This window comes from Ptychodera flava, chromosome 10 (assembly GCF_041260155.1).
Source record: "Ptychodera flava strain L36383 chromosome 10, AS_Pfla_20210202, whole genome shotgun sequence".
Taxonomy (NCBI): Eukaryota; Metazoa; Hemichordata; class Enteropneusta; family Ptychoderidae; genus Ptychodera; species Ptychodera flava.
Window position 1 is genome coordinate 5,252,385 of NC_091937.1, and position 17,482 is coordinate 5,269,866.

The 17,482-nt window shown below is 35.9% G+C and overlaps 1 protein-coding gene across 5 annotated transcripts in view; it reads left to right on the forward strand.

Annotated features, from left to right (window-relative positions):
* LOC139141836 (ATP-dependent translocase ABCB1-like) overlaps positions 1–17,482 on the forward strand; it is a 68,830-nt gene that overhangs the window by 48,178 nt on the left and 3,170 nt on the right. For 3 of the 5 annotated variants that reach the window (XM_070711525.1, XM_070711526.1, XM_070711527.1), the window contains 12 exons: positions 846–1,038; positions 7,424–7,563; positions 8,077–8,232; positions 8,767–8,868; positions 9,951–10,028; positions 10,599–10,682; positions 11,428–11,631; positions 12,265–12,506; positions 14,002–14,158; positions 15,082–15,279; positions 16,215–16,421; positions 16,881–17,027. In XM_070711525.1, the coding sequence (XP_070567626.1) occupies positions 846–1,038; positions 7,424–7,563; positions 8,077–8,232; positions 8,767–8,868; positions 9,951–10,028; positions 10,599–10,682; positions 11,428–11,631; positions 12,265–12,506; positions 14,002–14,158; positions 15,082–15,279; positions 16,215–16,421; positions 16,881–17,027 (1,908 nt within the window). Of the gene's footprint in view, positions 1–845; positions 1,039–2,501; positions 2,523–5,376; positions 5,398–7,423; positions 7,564–8,076; positions 8,233–8,766; positions 8,869–9,950; positions 10,029–10,598; positions 10,683–11,427; positions 11,632–12,264; positions 12,507–14,001; positions 14,159–15,081; positions 15,280–16,214; positions 16,422–16,880; positions 17,028–17,482 lie in introns of all 5 variants that reach the window. The other 2 variants (XM_070711522.1, XM_070711524.1) reach the window with 2 other exon arrangements.

Below are 17,482 nucleotides of genomic sequence, written 5' to 3' on the forward strand. Positions count from 1 at the left end.
TGTGAGATGTAGTCTGAATGCTATCTTGTATGGACTTCTAGCTAGCCTGTGCATTATCCGTACAGAGTGTGAGATGTAGTCTGAATGCTATCTTGTATGGACTTCTAGCTAGCCTTTGCATTATCCGTACAGAGTGTGAGATGTAGTCTGAATGCTATCTTGTATGGACTTCTAGCTAGCCTTTGCATTATCCGTACAGAGTGTGAGATGTAGTCTGAATGCTATCTTGTATGGACTTCTAGCTAGCCTTTGCATTATCCGTACAGAGTGTGAGATGTAGTCTGAATGCTATCTTGTATGGACTTCTAGCTAGCCTGTGCATTATCCGTACAGAGTGTGAGATGTAGTCTGAATGCTATCTTGTATGGACTTCTAGCTAGCCTGTGCATTATCCGTACAGAGTGTGAGATGTAGTCTGAATGCTATCTTGTATGGACTTCTAGCTAGCCTTTGCATTATCCGTACAGAGTGTGAGATGTAGTCTGAATGCTATCTTGTATGGACTTCTAGCTAGCCTTTGCATTATCCGTACAGAGTGTGAGATGTAGTTTGAAAGCTATCTTGTATGGACTTCTAGCTAGCCTGTGCATTATCCGTCCAGAGTGTGAGATGTAATCTGGTACTTGAATGTTCAATGTGTCCCTTGAACAGTGAACACACAAATACAGCCGCAGAATGCGTACACATCAGCTCATGGGGGTGGGGATGCCTTGAAACAGCAAATGGCTTTTTAGGGCATTCAAAATTCTATTGATCTTGATTGTAGATGTATAATAATGTCAGTTATGTATCCATAGACTAGGCCGACTTACAAAAAGCAATGTTATTGGTCTTCCTCTTTACAGGCCAGTGTTGGTCGCACAACTTTAGTGATAGCCCACCGGCTTTCAACCATCAGAAATGCTGACAAGATCTGCGCCGTTCAAAATGGTGTGATTGTTGAAGAGGGGAATCATGATGTGTTGATGGGTAAACAAGGATTGTATTATCAGCTTGTCATGCTGCAAACCAAGAAATCTGATGATGTCAGTGATGAAGGTAAGATATTCATTTTGGAAATGCTGGAAGTGATATCATGTGTATGGGATCCTGTGGGAGAAATGATTTGTATCCTATAGCTCAGGTGTTTCCTGTAGTGGCATCATCTACCAAGCCTATTGACTCCATTGAAGCTGATCAGAGTGGTGATTTCTGCTATATTTTGATGTTGCTGTTCAAATTGAAAATACAGACACTTTATCAAAACTAACTGGCAAAGATTGCTTGCATAATCGCTATGAAAAGTTATCTAATCTCGCCAAAACTATTTTGACAATATTGATTATAATGATGATAACTCATTCTTTTCCAATTTTGGATTTAAAATCTGAGAAATAAATGCTAAACCTGTAACAGTCCCTGATGTAACCAACGACTTGATCAGTAATTTATCATTTTGCTATTTTCGGTGTTGCATGATATTCATCTTCAAAAAGATATATATCAGTGTTTGTCTAACCCTTGTACAGTTTTAGCAAAGCAAACTTAAATTGATAATATACCAGTAGATGATGAATAAACATGTAAACTCAATGCATTGTAATCCTCTTTAACTTTGGCTCTTTAATATCCTAAACTTCTATATTCTTGCCTACTTCTACTATCGTACATAGACTTAACTCTTTCACCACCAAACTGTGCTACGACCCCCATCATTTCCTTGTCCTGATCAACCTAGTGGGTTAAACCTAGAATTCAAATGTACAGACAAAACCATGTGCACAAATATACATAGAAACGTGTGTATTTCCATAGGCATTGGTACACATGAGTGACTTTGTACTGTTATCATGTGACTTCTTGGGCATACTGAATCTGTAGAACACCACGTGTCCTTTTTATTCTGGAGTTGAACCTTTCCCCATATAATAACATGTCCACAATTGCCATTTATTAAAGATGGGTTTTGGCCAAACCTTGGTGATGAAAGGGTTGAGATTGAAGTTGTATCTACTAATGGGAATATATGAATGAATGGGTTAGTCTTTCCCTGAAATAACTCTAAATGGTGTTGCCATGGTGAGAGGAAACTGACAATAATTGGTTGCGAATTTAATGATATGAATGAAGTGAAATGCAGAGAGAAATCATGGTAAAGACAAATTGTAGTGTCCCAAATAACAACTCACCAGATTTAACAGAAAATACCATATCATAACTTCTGATAGAGGTTTGCTGCTGTTATTTCAAATATCCTTTTCTTCTGCTATTCCTGCTTTGTCTCATACCTTGCTTTGCTGTCTGCTATCTCTTCCCATGCTCTTCACCCACAGCTCTAACTCTTTCACACCCAAAGTGTGGTTCAACCCCATTATTCCCAGTGGTTTGGTTGGACCACTATACTGTGCAATAGGGGTGAAAGGGTAAAGTCTGTCCACTGTAACATCTGCCTTTATGCTTTATGGCTTGCAATTTGTGTTTCTGACATTGCTTTTGATTTACCTCAAACTTACCAACATCAGATAAGAAAGCGCTCGTATTGGGTAAGTTAACAGGCCGGAGACGGTGCTTGCATTCTTTAATAGTAGATGGTTGCACTGTCAATAATGAGATGATTATGTCAGGAAGGATCACTACATGAGCTGTCACATGACCTGTCACATGACATCTAATGTTTTAGATTGCCTTCAACCACACACAGAGTGTACATTAATACGGAGTATGAAGTCACTGTTATTGTTAGTATGTGATGAGGGTTTACATGGCATGGAACAGAGTGTTTTAAGATAACTTTCTCTCAAAAAAAAAAATTGTGATCAGTGTAAATATGCATTACTGATCAGGATTTTGACCTACAATTTGGCTTGTAGTCTATTGCTACAAAAACCCAAAATTTGGTTACTTCTTATTCCTGTGTAGTAATTTTAACTTTTGTTCGTAAATTGCCAAGTAAAAGCACCATCGTGAGGGAATATATAGTCACAACCAAAGCCTGGCAATTTTTCCATGGAAATATTTCAGATCAGAACACAATCACAGGGACTTCATAATAAATGATCACTTACCGGTATAACTTGAAAACATCATGCACACATATTACAATGGGCCATGTCATGTTAACATAGTATGGTAATAAACAGACAAACTTAGTTTGGATTGCAGAATTTATGACAGACTAGATTTATAGCAGATTGGTTGGAAATGCAGAAGTATTTGTGTTCAATTGTGTTGCAAATGATTTGAAAGTCAGGTATTAGAAAAAACTGACAATGATTTCTGACAATTCTGTAACATATTTATATGACTGTATGCATGTGTCACAGTCTATACATTGTGGTAATAATATAGACGTGCTGTTGTAATAAAAGCTAGCACGTTATGGACCAAACTATATTCAATGTTATTGCTAAGCTTCTACTGTGTGGTAACATGTGCCCTGTCATAAAGTCAACACACAATAGCATGTTTGTGCAAACGATTTCCTCTTCTGACAGGGATTTGGGAATATATAGAACCAAAGTCCTTGTCACCTATCTTTCCCGTTATATGAAGATTTCATATCAAAAAGCTGCCCTATAATTTGTTCCTATCACTGGCATTCCTTGAAATTAATGGTCTAAAAATCAATGTTACTGGAACAAAGCTGCTGTTTTGGTCATTATTTATTGGTATTTCTAAAAGTCAGTCATATCAGTTAAAATCTAGAAACATACTGGAAGATTAGTGAGAAAAAATGCCCTGTCTACTTGCTGTCAAAAGAGATAAGAAAATGAAAAGATTGATTTTGGTATTTGTTAGCAGAGGTTTATGGCAATAAACAGTAAACCACTGTGTAGAGATCAGATCCAATCTAATAGTGATGATTGCAATTGTAGGCTACTTACTACGGTAATTGTAACAACATGTATAATATTTTTTTCACCACCAACAGAAACTCTGACAAAATTTGTCTTTAAGCAGATGTGTAGGGAGTTAAAATTTGTAGACACTTCAAAAACTCAACCATGAAGCCTGTCTTTATAAATCTATGCTTGCATTCATATCTGTCATATATATATATATATATATATATATATATATATATATATATATATATATTAATATTTATTTTTGCATGTTAATGATGGAATTCTTAGGTGATCACAAATCAGCTCTATTGACATTCTCTTATCCCACTTGACAACATTGTCATCCTTTATGGTTGAGTTTTTGACATTTCACACCTCAGAAAATCACCAAAACAGCAAGCTTGTCACAGTATTAAACAAGAAATCAGAGTCTTGTATCAAGCCAGAAACTTTGACAATTACTCTCATCTTCTTGCAAACAATTTGTGTTCAATATTCAAGAATTCCCAATTTGATTAGAAGAAATAATTTGCATGTAGAAGTGTAGGAGTTAAAAATTGTTGACACTTTTAAACAAGTTGTGTTTTGTTTTGATGTACTGCGATAAGATCTGTGTGGAAGTAGTTCTATAGAAATGACTGATTTTGACTTGGTAATTTTTGTTGTGTTGTTTTATTTTCCAAGAAACATTAGAGAGAAAAAAAATCATCATAGATTATTGCAATCACATCCTATTCTATCACATTTTATCCATTGCTTCATTCAAAGTTAACACATGTGATCAGAGATACATACATGGTCATTTTTCCAATTAAATTTTCAAACTGTATTCATATTCTTGTCCGGACTTTTCAAGACAAATTTCTACATAATAATTGAATGAAAATAATTATCAATAATAACATGAAAAAATAATTACTATTTATATCATTTTGCATTTTGGAATGATGTACTGTACCACAAAGTAAAACATTATGTTGAAGTACGTGTCCATCATCATATAGATAATAGTAAAATTTCAATAGATTAAAAACATTAACAGAATGTGCTATTTAGTAATCAGAATTGTAAGAATTAGTATACAGAATTGTCTGATGTTGTATACTTCATTTCATTTACAAGTTCATTTGAAAAACAAAAATTCAGCTATTATAGTGTATGTCAGTAATAAAAGAACATGATTTGAAATGTTTCTCAATCTTTTCAAAAAACTATTTGGATGTTGTATGAAAAATCACCTATATCCATCATTAGCACAGTGGGACAGGTCATCTCAGGTCAAAAGGATTGAATGAAGTATTATAAATCTTTGTGTGAGATATATTATTTACTGCTGCCAATCAAAAGCTGCCACACGTAGTCTGCATGTATTAAGAACACACCAGCAGTCTGCTTAATTCATTCATAAACACACAGCCTATATTGATTCCACGCTGGCCAATGGCATAGTGCTAAAATTCTTAGCAACGTGCAGTTCACCCCTAACATCAATTTTGTCTTTTTTCTGCATCGCTTTGCTTTTCATATTTTTTATCAATAATTCACGTAGCTGATGAAACTGCCGCTAATGGTAAGTCAGTATGTTACATACATGTGTAGCTAACCGTCCATATCAGCATATATGTTTATAACATGTGCATAGCTGTCTAATAAATACTGATAGAAATAGAGCTTTGTATCCTCTTTTTTTCTTTTCTGTTCTCTATTCTCTTTTTCCCCTTCAAAAGATGTTTATATTTTCTGTCCTCTTATTGTGACCCTGCCTGATCTATTCTGTTAACGTCAAGATTTGGTTTTGTGACAGTCCTGTGTATTATGTCGTTGATGTAGGCTGTACGTGTATTTTAAAGTGATTTGTGTTGTAGTAGATGTTGTCCATTGTAAATAACATTCATAGGAAATATGTAGTCAGCAATTCTTAACCCTTTCGGTAGAATGCACCTCAGGGATAGATATTCAGAGTCTCAAACTTTTACAACACGGTTTTTGTCGTACCACTTGTTAGGGCTAATTTTGAAGCTTATAGAGTAAAGAAAGTTTACACTGGCTTAGGTTTGTGAAAAGCAGAAAGTTTATTTTCTACCATAGAGATAACACAGGGATAAATTTCCACTATTGGTAAATAATGGGTAATTTGTTTCTCTGGTACCAAAATTTGCACTGTAACCCCCAACTTATAATCTTGATTTTGAAAGAGAATGACTTAAAGTTTTCTTGAAGAAAGTTTGAGCAAAAGTTTAAATCTTTCAACTTCGAGATGCAAACTACTTTAAGGCAGACACTAGAAATTTCACACTGGTCTGTAGAAAGTTAGTTACTCGTGGTATTGTTGATAATGAAAACCACGGAAACTCAGTCTCTGTAGAAACTTATGAAATCATTATGGTATCATTATAGTCATATCATAGATCAAACGACAATATGTAAGTTGTCATAAATCAATCCAGACAAGTAAAATATATAATGGAGAAAATTGGAATATAAGCATGTAGGTATTTGACTGACATTAAAGTGTTTTGAGGTGCTTCAGAAAACTGATGGCAGCTGTGGATGACACAGACAGTTGACTATCTTCAACAGATGACAAAGTCAATCATTAGAAGTATAGAATTAACTAAAAGTGCCAGGGGTTTGAGAAATGTTTAGAAGGCAGCTAGACAGATTGCTGTCAATTGATGTGATCAGAAAGACAAGATCATAGAGCAGCAAGTGATGGAGAGTCAAGGCTGAGAATACACACATGCTACAAAAACCATCAGTCAGTGAAGAATTCTAAAATGTAGTTGACATTTGTGACAAACTGTGTCAGAAACTTGTTTTCATGAATATGACAGGGATTTTTAATAGTCAGCATTAACCCAAACTTCAATACTGGTACAGATTAATGACACAATAAATTTGCTGACATGATGCCAACAGCTAATATGACTGGGAAGAGAAACAGATAAAGTCTACAGCCGTTAGAGTGAAAAGTAATGTGTATAGCAAAACACAAAAAGTGGTATCACAGTGTTTCATCTAGACAGTGGGATGGGGGATTCCCCCTCTGCTGACATGTTGGCACCCCCAAGTCATTTATCAAGAGGGACGAACCCTCCCCCCCCCCCCCCCCCATGAAATGGTGCCAGTGACACCCTAGAGATACAAGTAGAACACATGAACTGGTGAAATCACCCCTAAATTTTCTAGTAAAGGGGAAAATCCCTCCTGTTGATGCCATCCTGGATGAAACACTGTGTCAGAAAGACAAATAATAAAGTAAGGCAGTGGAAAGTGAAGCCAATACAATGTACTGGTAAGTACGTGGTGTAATGTGGTATGGACACACTGAAATACAAAGATAGACAATGTTACATCAAGCAGAAGGTGAGAGTATGCAATGGAGATGACATATCGTTGCAGCATAACACACATTTTTCTCACACTTAATCCACAGTCAGAAAGGGTACATCAGTATTGACATCTGTGGGAAAGTGTTTGTACAATGTCATGTACAGTTTACACATTGTAGGGAGGGAGATTTATAAAGCAGGGGATGTGATGTAGATGATGTTGCCCATTATAATTCTTTGCTGTGTATTTTTTACATTCCACAGAAAGTGACGACGAATTTGAAAAGCGCCCTCTGTCAAGTGTGAGTCTTAAGCACCGTGGATCTCAACGCGACTCTAAAAAGAAGCTGTCAAGAACATTCTCCTCTGACTCCAAGAAATCTGAAGGTGATAAAGAAAAGAAGGCAAGTAATAAAGACTGTCTTGACAGCTGAAATACTTTTGTATTTGCAATGCCTCCAGAGAAATCAGTAGCATATCGATAGGGTGGAAATTGTAAAATGGATGTCGTAAAGTTTATTGCATATCGTCTTCATCAGCAAGCTGTGTGTATGTTGGCGATCCTTTCAGACACCTGCCACCACAATACTACAGATGAAATGATAAATATTGTACCATCAAAGGACAGGAGTGGTAAGATTTTAATTGACTGCCAATCATAGAAGGTCTTGTACACATCAGTATGGAAATAGCCATAAGGTAAAATGCAGGTGCAAGAAACATCTGCTGTGGTTGGCTTGTAAATTTGTTCAGAATGGGGGAAATGAACTACTGTAGAACTTTCTGGAGAACATGATATCTCTACAAACCATGCCATGTTAAGAGTGTATATAAAGATTTCAAAGTCACAAATAGCGATGATGAACTTCACACTTACTGATCAGAATTTCATTGCATCACAATTTGCATGTCAATAGAAAGAAGAAGAAGACAAAGCCCCAGAGGTTGGTTTCAAACGTATTATGAAGATGAACTCATCTGAATGGCCTTACATCTTATTTGGATCACTTGCAGCTGTTATCAATGGAGCCATCCAGCCAGCCTTTGCCATTATTTTCAGTAAAATCATCTCTGTAAGTGACAGGTCTTAATATCTATATGGGGTTGCCTCAAAAGCAATGCATAACAAGCAGATTAGGAAAGTACTGTCCCAACTCTATTTTATTGGCTCATCCAAAAACTAGACAGTTTGCATTTACTTTTAAGGAATGCTCTACTTCTGTTTTTACTCAAAAATTTATTTGTTGAATATTATTTGGTAAAGGAGACAATTGCTACAATAATTATCCATAGTAACTATTCTGCACGTTAGCTACAGACTATTGTCATACTCTCCTCAACATCAATGGCTATGTACATGTAAGTGGGATAAATACTAGCGTTTAAAAGATGGAACAAAAAGGCAAGGTTATTTTCAGAATCTTTCATATGGTTTACAGAGTCTATGGATAATTTTAGAATAAAGTTTTCCATTTGATCACATTTTAGAGTTAACACAATCAGATATGAATGCTTGTTTTATAGCTGTAATCTGAATGAGCATCCATGTGATATATTGTACACTGTCTTCCTCAATTAAATAAAAATGATTCTTTTTTGGCACACAGGTGTTTGCCCTACCAGAGGATGAAATTATGAGTGAAGTTGAATTTTTCTGCATATTGTTCTGTGTATTGGGTGTTGTTTCTGGCCTGGCCTTTGTTGTTCAGGTATGTTAGTATTATGGTTACTCATACAGTGTTATAGCTACTGTCTACAGTCTGCAGAAGGATATGAAATCATACAACTCACGTACTTAGCTTTCAATCTAGTTAAAGGTAGTATGTACCTTGAAAGTGAAAGACCTAAACTTTTGCTCAAATTTTCCTCAATGAATCTTTCAATTGTTCTCTTTCAAAATCAAGAATAAAAATCAGGGGTCACTGTGCAAATTTTAGTACTAGAGAAACAAATTACCCAAGATTTACCGATATTAGAAATTCAAAATGGCCGCCACCCCTGTGTTAACTCTATGGGGAAAAAATAGAAGTTTTGATTTCAAAAAAAGTCAGTGAAAGTTTTTCTTTCTCCAAGTAATTCAAAATGAGCTCCCATAAATGGTAGATCAGAAAAGAATCAGAAAAGTTTGACAGTCCAAATATCTGTCCCCAAGGCGCATTCTACCTCAAATTGAAGGCTTTTGAAGTCAGAGGTTGTAATGTTACAGCGTATGTTTCGAATTAAAATTAAATCTCTGATATTGCAAGTTTACAAGTAGGCATTTATTAATGTTTGTGGTTAATTATATATTATGAAACTAATTCTGTGAAATTCCAGTTTTTATGTGAATTGAATTTGCTCCAATGTGTTTGTTCATTGAGGGTGTCATAGAAAACTCACACAATTATATTCTAGGGTACCAGACAGATTTCCCATTGTTTGAAGCAAAAACGTAAAAATTTTAAGTATCCCATGGTCCCTTGAAAGCATGTGAAAGTAACTGAAACTACTCCAATACCTATTGTGATGCAAATTTCCTTGCCACGAATAAACAATGGTGATTTTCAGAGCTAAGTTTCATTTACATGATCTTTTAAAGTAGATATTTCTGGATCCCAAGATACTTGATACAAAACAAAATTTTACCTGTTTTTGAATTTCAGTAACATGATGTACATGATTTGTTATTGAATGTGCAATATGCGGAGTCTGAGAGTAGAATTCATACTGTATAAGCCTTCAATTAGCAAAACAAAATATTGCAGTGGAATTCGTAAGCTGCAGTGTCAACATATTTGTCCTTGGTTTGCAGTCATCCATGTTTGGAAAGTCTGGAGAGGAACTCACTCTTAGAATGAGGTTTATGTCCTTTGAAGCCATGCTCAGACAGGTACGTTATACAAACACTCGGCAGACATCAGCACATAGCAAGTTGTAGCAAGTTTGACAGCTAAGTACAGTCACATATCTTTGATAAGTCTCTTCCACTCTCTCACACATGGTGTTTTGTATCCCAGAATGCTTAATTTTCATTGAATACTGATACCGTTTTGTAGAGTTTCTGTTGAATACGGTGAGCCATTGCCTGAAATATTTGAAGGTAGCTCATTAAAGTCAAAGTAACCATTGACAAAATGTCAAGTAATTGTATTGGATGAACACCAAACATGTACATTTTACCTCATGTTTCTAACTTCATTCTGGCTTTTTAGAACTTCTATATTTGTACACAGATCCCATATACAGAAGATGTTTCATAGAACTACAGTGTAAGGAAGATTATTAACTCTTGTGTGACAAGTTCAGTCATAGAATATTGTGTTGTACTTTCCAGTATTCATCAGTATCCAACTATATTGTTTTGATAGAGTAATTGGGTTTTAAAACCAGTCAAAAATGCTGGAGAAAAGTCTTTGAGGACTCAAAATTTCTAATGTTGTTTCGTCTTGACCAAATACAGGAGATTGGTTGGTTTGACGACAAGAAAAACAGTACAGGTGCTCTGACCACAAGACTTGCCTCTGATGCTTCTATGGTTCAGGGCGTAAGTAATGATAATGTCAATTGTGTATGATTATGTATGCACCAACCACAGAGAGAGATTTTAGTAATTCAGACCATTGGTAGCACCAGTGCAAGAAGGTTGTGACCAACATTTTTATGGAAATCATTCCTCTTTTGAATATGGCTTTGAATGACCTGTAATGTGGAGTAATATTAAAATGAAGTACAATCTTTGTGTAGACAATTATTGCAGATTAATACGCCTTTCACTTTTATAATAAGACTGCAACCATTGCTCTTATGGCATACCCACCAGATATTGAAATTTGCAGATGTGACCTTTGTGCTGATGCAATATATTATTCATTGAACTGCTGAAAAGCATATTTCAAAAAATCAGACTATTTCATGAAAATGATACCATAAAACTATGAATGAGATCATGAAGACTGCAGTAATGCAAACACACAAGAAGTGGTAATAAACTTCAGATGTGTTTTCATACAAATTAATCAGGAAACGATGCAATGAAATTTTCAAAGTAGCAAACAAACATTATTTCAAACACCCTAAATACTGTCATATTATTGTCAGAACACTCGCATTAGTGGACATCAAAGTGAAAAATCAGTATACAGTGCTTCAAAGAGTTTCATAGCAACATGGCTTTCAGTAATGTTAGCTTCAGTCTCTTGAAACAGAGAGTGCAAACGATGAAAATTGCAGTAAGATGTAACACAAATTCTGGTAGATGTTTAGGATTCATCTATTCCATCTCAAAACAGGCTGCAGGTATCCGTATTGCTACACTGGTGCAGAACATTGCCAACATGGGAACTGGTATCATCTTGGCTTTCTACTTTGGATGGCAGATGACTTTGATTGTACTTGCGTGTGTTCCATTTATGGCCATTGGTGGCGCACTTCACATGAAGATGTTGACTGGCTATGCTGAATCAGACAAGGATGCTTTGGAAGGAGCTGGCAAGGTAATGGTTCATAATCGTTTGATAAAAAGTGACATTAGATTTAGAAGTGTGGTCTTCAAGTTGGCCAATAGCAACAAGACTCATACTAGATTTATTCATGATACACATGATAGCAACAGTATAGTTGAAAACTTCTGTATATCTGTACAGTAGGATATTTCAGTCAATACGTACTGGCAGATCATGTGCAGTGTATTTGCAACCATATTCCATGAAACAAGGTCAGTTAGGCGGTCTGTTTTGATCTGTTTGCTGATTGGGTAACAGGAGGGTTTTTTGGGGTTTTTGGTTTTGTTTTTTTTTTTTTGGGGGGGGGGGGGGGCTACTTATTGTTTCATTGCAGAGTAAAGAAAGTTAACAAAACTGAAAACAGTGAAAACAAAATACCAGAAACTACTGTAAGATTGTTTTTACAGATGGCAATAATGTGTTGTACTTTCTCTGTGCACTCCAGCTGCAGATTGCAGCATCAGGAGGTGTACACAAATGAGTATGACACCATTAGAACAGTTACCATGACAAATCACAAAGTATTATGAGACCTGACAAAGTTCCATGTCCCTATCAAAAGATTGATAGTGGTAACTTTACATATCAACAACAATTTTAAATGTCTTGTTTTTCTCATTTCAGATTGCATCAGAAGCTATTGAGAACATGAGAACAGTTGCATCATTAACCAGAGAGAAGACATTTTATCAGCTCTATCATGACCTGCTCTACCCACCTCACAAAGATTCCCTGAGAAAAGCCCACATATATGGTCTGACATTTGGATTTGCCCAAGGAATGGTGTTCCTTGTCCATGCTGTTGCTTTCCGATTTGGAGCATGGATGATTGAGTTGGGAGAAATGACCTTTGAAGATGTCTTCTTGTAAGTCATATCAATTATTACCATACCTTATGCTTTGTCTGGTCATGTGTGTTTTCAGTATTAATATAAGGAGATAAATTGTGCCAGAAGTTCAATGGAAGACTTGAAATAGATATATTTTGTTTAGCCAACAGTACAGTCATGTCATACATATAGCAAGTTACATTGACATCTCTGGGAAAAATTTGTAGAAAATCATACAACAAAAAATGAGAAATATTAGTCATGCTTATCTGATACAGATAGATATTATTCCCTAATATTTTTCTTCGTTCAGCGAAGGAAAATACGAGTGACAAAATGACCGTGTCACCACGAGTCGGAGACCAGTGGTGACACGGTCATTATGTCACGAGTATTTTCCGAGCTGAACGAAGAAAAATATTAGGGAATAATATACTTATCACATGCACAAGCCAAGAATTCGTTATTTTTTTCAAAATAAAATAAGTTTTCCGTGACGATTCCACTTTTAAACTTTTGTAGGAATAAATATCAGTACGCCGTGCACAAGTTGTCAATCATTTCCAGTCGTCCGTCGTGTGCGCTAGCGCTCACGTTCGTTCGTGTGTGGAGCAAATGACAGCACTCGGTCTTCACGTAGGCTACCTTCCGCAAAGTTATACTCTATTTCAAAGATAGCATAGTCCTAGAAATTTATCACAGACGAAGATACGCTATTTTTCGGGAACAACTATCGACTGAATCTCGACGGCGCGAACACTGTAAACGTCGCGCCTGACCCTGTTTGCAATGCGCACGGAACCCACGGTATACGCTACCAGCTTCGAGTTCGTTGTTTCTGCAAATTATTCACGTAATTCCTTCGGAATATACAGGCGGTACACTCTTGTGTTTACATTGTTCGGATTAGTAATGTCGTAGTCTGTGAAAATATCGATTTCATTACATGACTTTTGATCGTTGGAGAAACATCGGCCGCCATGTTGTTTGTTTACATATTTACAAGCAACACGAAGATCGACAAAAAAAAAAGGTCCGACGCACCAAAATTGATGACATAGACGCGGGTTGTCGTGACGTAGAACGACCAGAGAATAAATCCCGTATTTTTTGTTCGGAGACGACAAACTTGGCTTGTGCATGTGATACAGGAATATATCACAAGAAAGGTTCACTGTATGTGAAGAGATCTATTTAATACTTGGAAAAGACATACACATGCAAAGTATTTGCAAAGCAGTTTGTAAAAACAAGCATTAACTAACAGGTATTTGATAGCTTTACAAACTACGTCTCTATAGAATTACACAAGTGTTTGAAGTTTATATGACCACTGATGTATGCTAGTATAAGCCAGTTGAAAGTCGAATTGTCTCATACACTTTACCCTGTAGCAAACCACTATGTATTACTCTAGTTGTTTGCAACAGATACAATTGCAGTGCTTGTAAAGCATACCAAGTTTCATAAATCTGTGTCAGAGTTTTACCTGCTTGGCTAATTCCAACTTTTTTCCTTTCAAACCATATAGGGTATTCTCATGTATTGCATTTGGTGCCATGGCATTGGGTCAAGCCAGCGCCTTTGCCCCTGATGCAGCCAAGGCCAAAATTGCCGCCAATAACATCTTTGAACTTCTGGACAGAGAACCAGAAATTGACAGCAGCAGTACTGATGGACTTCAACCTGTGAGTATATTGTTTTGTGATTTGTGAAGTAACGTTACCAATGCAAAGTGAACCTAGAACTACTGAATACATCTACCTACAGTATAGATTACAAATATTATTTTAATATAGATAGCACTTAGTTTGTATAGTGTATGTAATATTCAGATACTACCAGCACTTGTTAGTTGCTTTTCAAGGTTAATGCAGCATTAAACTGTAAAAAACGTGACATTCATATCACATTCAGATATTATACTTCAGAGAATACAAGGAAACAGCTGACAAACCGTTGTATCAAATAAACATTAATATTAGCTGACAGTTCAGCATTACCAATAGATTGTACATCAGAGCAAAACATAGATTGATTTCTGCAACAAGTTACAAAGAAACTACACTCCTATTAGCCAATAATTTCTGAAAATTTCGACCAATTTTCTGACATTGCAACCGCAGAGAAACTTATGTTTTCCCCAAAACCATTAAATTTCATGGCGCATTTCTCTCAAGTGAAACTTACTCAGTTACAACAGCACTGAGTACTGAGATGTTAGCAGATAACTTAATAGTTTATTTTAGCTATAGAAAACAAACAATTTCAGGAATATAAATGCATTTATTTAGTTGTTTTTCTGTTCTGAATCTAAGAAATAATTTATGGTCATATTTTTTCAAATATGATTTCACATAGCCGTATATTTCACCCTTTGAGCACCAAAATCAATTTTCATTGCCTTAATAAAATGTACTCAAGTCAAGATTTTTCAGATTTTGGCCAAAACTTTCATGAAAAACTGTAGCCAATGAAATGTGATATCCGTTTGGTCCAAAATTATCAAAAAAATACAGAAAAATTCATAAAAATTGGGTAAAATTTACACTAAAATTTTGATGGGAAAATTACAGCACTCAAAGGGTTAACTGTGTAAATCTTTTTGCAGGAGGTGTGCAATTCTGAGGTGCAGTTCCACACTATTAAGTTCCGTTACCCAACCAGACCAGATGTACCAGTGTTGAGAGGTTTTGATATGAAAGTGAGCCCTGGTCAGAGAGTAGCTCTGGTTGGTAGCAGTGGTTGCGGTAAAAGTACAGCCATCCAGCTTACAGAGAGATTCTATGATCCACTGGCAGGAGAAGTGGTAAGTTGACTCGCAAGTCTTAGTGCAAAGAGTTCAAGTTGTGGAAAATTGAGATGTTTTATGTGTTGTACTGTAATATAATACCCTATCTTTTGATTTATTTTTGTGAAATCATTATACATGGCTGTAGATCACATTATGACATTTTTACTGTCGTGAAAGATGTTTATGAAGTGTTCCAGCTGAAAGGTCAAAGTGCAAGGTCAGGGGTCACAGACCACGCTGTAGCAGTAATGGGATACTGTATCGTAATTTAGCTAAAAATGTCAGAGTGAATTTGTATTTCACTTAGCTATTGCAGTGTGTAAATATAATGGCTGGCAATCACAAAGCTATACAGTAGAGTGTAGTTGTTAAAGGTATACAGTCGTCAGAACTGTGCTCTAAGGTCATGCGGGACCCATAAAGCACTGTATCCATGGTACGATGGTGATTGATGAAAGTTAAAACATGTATGTCATAATCTATATCGTATAACTTACATGTTGCAGCTAAGATGATGAGGTGCATCTAGATGTTATGCGTGAAATACATTGTTTATAAACAAGAAACTCGCACAGGCGCAGTTCTGATGACAGTTTTCCTTTAAAGAATGCAATCAAGTGACAAATGTTGTATTTTGTTTTAGTCACAGTAGTCTCATAGTATCAATAGTAAGATCAGTAGTCACAGATATCTCCAAGCAGTATGGCCTGAACAATTCATAATGTCATAATGCATATATAATTCAAAAGACAGGAGTATAATGTTAAATATGTGACATAATTTGTTTGAGCTTGTTGTATCAAAGACTGGTGCTTTATCACAAATGTAATAAAACAAGTATTCAAGAGATAAAAGTGTCTTGAAATTCAGAATGTTAATAGAGTGACAAGAAAATCTTAAAGTCTTGATTCTGTCCATTAATCAATATTTTTATGGTTTAACTTTGACAGACATTAGATGGCAATGACCTGACAGCGTTGAACATTCAATGGTTGAGAAAACAGATTGGTATTGTGTCCCAGGAACCTGTGCTCTTTGACTGTACCATTGCTGAGAATATCGCATATGGTGACAACTCCAGGGACGTACCCATGGAAGAAATCATTGACGCTGCCAAAAATGCTAATATACACAATTTCATTGATTCTCTACCAGCGGTAAGTAGCCAGCCCATCCAACATTTTTTGCTACCTCCTTACGTTTATAGACTCTGTAGGCTTGCAAAATCCATGGAAATGTCATGTGAATCCCATTCATGAACTGTTTAACTGTATTGAACATAATATACACCATGAAAGAGTTTTCTTGGTGCTTTGTCTCATTCAGTTTTATGTATAGCGCCCTCACAGTTCATATTTCAAACCTATCGATTGCTTGAAGTTCAACACAGTAGTATTAATCTATGCAAACTATAAGTATTGTTTCAGTATGCTGATCCAGAAATAATGATTCGTGATCAATCCAGAATATTTACATACATCAGATTGTGCTCTGTATAATTGGAACATGCCAGTGGTGAAGACGTCCTTGAACATTGATGTCTTTACCATGATGCTCTGTGGTGTTATTGTCAAAAAAGTTGACAGAATGTGTCTCTGTTGTAATTACGCTGACAGGGTTACGAAACCAAGGTTGGTGACAAAGGCACTCAGTTATCTGGAGGTCAGAAACAGAGAGTGGCCATTGCCAGGGCTCTTGTCAGAAACCCAAAGATCTTGCTCTTAGATGAAGCCACATCTGCCCTGGATACAGAGAGTGAAAAGGTGAGAGTTCAAAGGGCACGGATTATGATTTTGTCTAGCCATTGACCATTCACATGTACACGACGTATTCTTATCTTTCTTTGATAACATATCTTGATGTATTTGAAGAAATTCATTGTAATTTGTACCACAAAGGGTGAAATGTCAAGTTTCACAACCAGATGAGATATCTTCATTTCTCCTTTTGATGTAGAGTTTTCAACACATCCTTAACAAATAATTTTTTACCCTCCCATGAATAATTTAATTAACAAAGACTTACTCTACCTAGACAAGAATACACTTTGCTCTATGGTATGGGAGAGTTTAGAAATTACTCTTCAAAATTGTCTCCTTTTAACTTTGGTCTTTTTTTTTTAACTTTGGTCTTTTTTTTCCAAAATGCAAAAAACAGCCTCACAAACTTCATTCCACATCTGAAGTCATCTTTGTGTTATGAGTAATAATAATATGTT